Source organism: Poecilia formosa, unplaced genomic scaffold (assembly GCF_000485575.1).
Source record: "Poecilia formosa unplaced genomic scaffold, Poecilia_formosa-5.1.2 Scaffold266, whole genome shotgun sequence".
NCBI lineage: Eukaryota > Metazoa > Chordata > Actinopteri > Cyprinodontiformes > Poeciliidae > Poecilia > Poecilia formosa.
Window position 1 is genome coordinate 357,030 of NW_006800205.1, and position 4,181 is coordinate 361,210.

Below are 4,181 nucleotides of genomic sequence, written 5' to 3' on the forward strand. Positions count from 1 at the left end.
ATATTTTTTTTTTTTTTATTAAAATTTTACAGCATATCCATTGTAGTGGACGTCAGGACTATTTCAGTCTAAATTTTGAGAGAATTAAAAAAAATGGAACAATGTACAGATGAATTACATTTACCCAACAAGAGGTCAAATTTGAAAAATTTATTAAAATTTTACAGCATATCCATTGTAGTGGACGTCAGGACTATTTCAGTCTAAATTATGACAGAATTAAAAAAAATGGAACAATGTACAGATGAATTACATTAACCCAACAAGAGGTCAAATTTGAAAAATACATTTAATAATCAGAAGTTATCCATTTCTGGTTGCAGTCTATTGCTTGTTACTTGAAATAAAAAACAAAAATGGCTGCGAACTGCAGGGGTGTCGCTAAACACTATTGCCCAAAAAATGAAGACTTTATTTATTTTTACTTAATTGTTTATTTTTTATTCATTTTGAACATGAGAGAAGTATAAAATTACACACATGAACCAGGACTTTCTTCAGAATATCAGCACTCATGGCCTATCTTGGCTTTTCCAGAGTCAAAATCTTCTGGACTAAAAAAATCAAAATGCCAGTTATTAGCAGGAAAATGATGAGGAATAAGTTCTGCAAACTTCTCACATGGTCTTCCAGCAACTGGAACCATTATGATGAACCAAAGAATACCAAAGCCGCACTAATTACCAGAAGATGGGCCACTGTGAACAGATGGGAGCATCTTAGCTGACTGTCACAAAGTGGTTTGACGATAATCCTGTGGTGATGGCCTCCACCATTTATGGGAAAGATCTAAACGATATTTGCAGTTGATGGTCAAACAAAGAAAAAGTCTTGTGTCCATGATCTGTAGGACCAAATGTTGGTCATAGAGATCCAACATTTGGATCTTTATGACCAAATGTTGAGCTTTCATCGAATGTCGACCAGAACCAAGAAATGGACATTCCCATCAAAGATGCCTGGCCTTAGACAAACACACAAATTAATCCTGGCCCACCTAGCACAGTGACTTTCCTGCTCTCTCTCTGTCTCTGATGGTGCATTCACACCAAACGTGTTTTGAACGTCAAGCCCATCTGGTTTACATTCAAAGTCTATGTGGAGGCGCATTGAGGGCCATGGAGGAGCGTTCCGAGCACCTAGCGCGGTGCGATTTGAACCGTTTGGACCATTTTTATGACATTCCACATAGACTGTGAATGTAAACCAGATAAACCTGATGCTCAAAATGCTTTTGGTAGGAATGCACCAAAAGTGCACACGTGTCAAATTTGAAGTGTCAAGTGCGTTTTTGACATGCGTAACCCGTTTGGTGTGAACGCACCATGAGTCTGTCTCTTCATCAGATTGTCCTGGATCTGATGAAGTTCCCTACCAGAGGCTGATATTTATTATCCTCATCTTCATCTGGCAACTCCAGATCTGAATCTCCCTCTATTATCTTGTGGAGAATCCTGTTTCACTTCTTTCTCCTACAACAATGTGGAGTCATTAAATACACTAAAATAGTCCTGATGTCCATTATAATTGACATTCAGAAAAGGTCTGTTATTTCTAAACAGAAATTATTAAATTGTTTTCACTGGTCAAAATATTATTATTGGTATTTAATTAACAAGAATATAATTAATTATCATGGCAAAAATAACAAAAGAAACAAATATTTGACTCGTCTACCCTCTTTCCATAAAATCTGGTAGGTCGGCCATTTTGATTTAGGAAAAAAAGGGACTTCCCGGTATGCAAACCTATCACATGACACATTCCTGGAAAGCCCAGGATGTCCTCTGAAGAGTACTGTTGGGCTAGAAAGGGTAACTCAAAGTATGAACAAAAAATAAGCTTCCACAAAATGTCCATTATAATGGACATAAGTCTATGGGCCGGGTCTCAGGAGGATATGTTGTAATTTTCCTATTCACTAAAGCTGCTTGTGATACAAAAAACTTAGAATTACATTCTGAATATCATCCACAGTTCAGGTTTGTTTTTTTATAAAACCAGTGAACCAGAGAAGAAACCGACCCACCAGAACCTGATTCTCCACTAATGGTCAGAACACCATCAAGCAGCAGAACATTATGACCACCAACCTTTGAGACTGGGGTAGATTTAGGAAAAATAAACTACAAACTACAACCACCCGGCCGGCCATCTTGGATTCAAATAAACATGAAAAACTGAAGACAAAGGAAAACCAGAACCTTCAACATCTCAAACATTTCTCACTGGTTTCTGAGGTTAATGTTTCTGGGAGCTCATATCCAGATTACTAGTCTATGTGGGTCTCAGTGGTTCTGATGCTGACAGAACTACAACCTGAGAGAAACTGACAGAAAATATCAGAACCAGATCAGCTGCTGAACCAAAACCAGAGAAATTAAATCCAGACAGGAAACAGCAAAATGGAGCCACTGGATGGATGGAAGAGACCAGAATCCAACAATAAACCAGTGAGATCTACTGGGAGGACTGGAGAGAGACCAGTCACTGGAACCAGAATTTCAGGTTCTGATTCAGAACCAATGACCACCTGAGGTCACCAGGGGTCAGTTAGAGAGAAGAACGGACCAGAACCAAGAAGCTCTGAGGCTGATCAGCAGCTCCCCGAGAGGAAGAGGAGCAGAGAGAGGAAGGTGATCTTACCGAGCAGGAGGATCATCATCATCATCTTCTTCCTCTCAGATCAAACACAGAGGTGTCCATCAGATCCAGCAGCTGATCACCTCTGACACCAGATCAGTGTTTCTACTGGAACCAGCAGAGACACAGAGGGAGGAAACTCCACTGCTGATTGGCTGATTCACATGCTGCTGAACCGGTTCTGATCCAGATCAGTTTCTAGGAAAGGCGGGCAGCTTCAGTTTCCTCATAGTTCTGTTGGAGTTCATTCATTTCTGTCTCTGAGCTCCACCAGGTCCATTTATCAGTACCAGAACCCGACCAGAACCCCTCAGTGTAAATCACCTTGAGAAATAAAGAGATGCAGTTATTTATAAAAACAGGCTTTAATGCTGAAAATGATCAAGTTTGTTACAAGCCATACATGTCATCCAAATGGATCAGAACCAGAGTTACATTCACCGTCCAGCCTGGGAAACACTGAGCTCCTGGTGGAACCAGGTGAGACAAAGATTGTAGAGTTTAGCTTTTATTCTCCTCAGTCTGTTTGAAAACTCAGAGAAAATCAGAGTTCCCGATTAAATCAGGTGCTGCAGCTCTGCATCAGAACCAGAACCAGGCCCTGTTCTGGTTCTGGTTCTGGTTCTGTCCAGCAGCTCAGAGGGAGAAAACCCAGTCAGGACTGGAAACCAGTAGAAAGTGGAGTTAAAACTCACCTGATGAGATCTTTGCTTCTCCTTCTGTTCTCACAAAGTTCTTCTTATTTTTTTTTTCTTTTTATGGCGGTTGGCAAACAACTTTAAGGTGCATTATCGCCACCTTCCGGGTTGGAGTATGGATCAGAAGCTCATAGCCTCCTCATAATACCCGTTCTTCTAAGAAAATTAAAAATACTATCAAAAATTATATCTCCTGACGATCTCTGAAACAACTCTCTAATATCTAACTTACTTTTATTTCTACTTAACTCTCTGAGTAATACCTCTCTTTCCCATACATACTTGTTGCATTCTAAGAAAATATGTTGTACTGTTTCTAATTCTCCACAGTAATTACAACAACCTGTATTATGTTTATTAATTAACATAAGAGTACTATTTAATCCTGTATGTCTAAACCTAATAAAAAAAAAATGGAGATAGGCACCAGCACCCCTCCCGACCCCACTGAGGGACAAGGGTGTTCAGAAAATGGATGGATGGATGGATGGATAAACTAAATGATTTGCTCTCTATTGGTTCTGGTTCAGATCAGGACAGTTTGTTCAGGTTGACCTGACAGTTGATGGTTTTCCAGCCTGTCGGCTCTGCAGCCTCCAGTTCTTAAAAAAAAACTTCATGATAACAGAAAAAGTTTCATCTTTCAGTCTAACCGAGATGCGTCTCTGTCAGCAGTTTGAACCAGTTCAACCAGTTTTAACATCTATTTATAGCCTTAGAAGCAAACAGGGGAAGCGTCTTCATTATGGCAGATTAGTAGAAAAATTAAGGGTAAAGAATAATAATGAAGTATAACATTTAAAAATGAAACATTACTGTGTAAAAGTTTTAAAGTCATCA

At 39.4% G+C, this 4,181-nt stretch overlaps 1 protein-coding gene across 1 annotated transcript in view; it reads right to left on the bottom strand.

Moving 5' to 3' along the window:
- Positions 1–2,970, bottom strand: part of LOC107838503 (butyrophilin-like protein 1) — a 17,294-nt gene extending 14,324 nt beyond the window's left edge. Inside the window, exon 1 of the mRNA XM_016681017.1 lies at positions 2,647–2,970. Coding sequence (XP_016536503.1) covers positions 2,647–2,671 — 25 coding nt within the window. The 5' untranslated portion in view covers positions 2,672–2,970. The remainder of the gene's footprint in view (positions 1–2,646) is intronic.
- Positions 2,971–4,181: the final 1,211 nt, after the last annotated feature.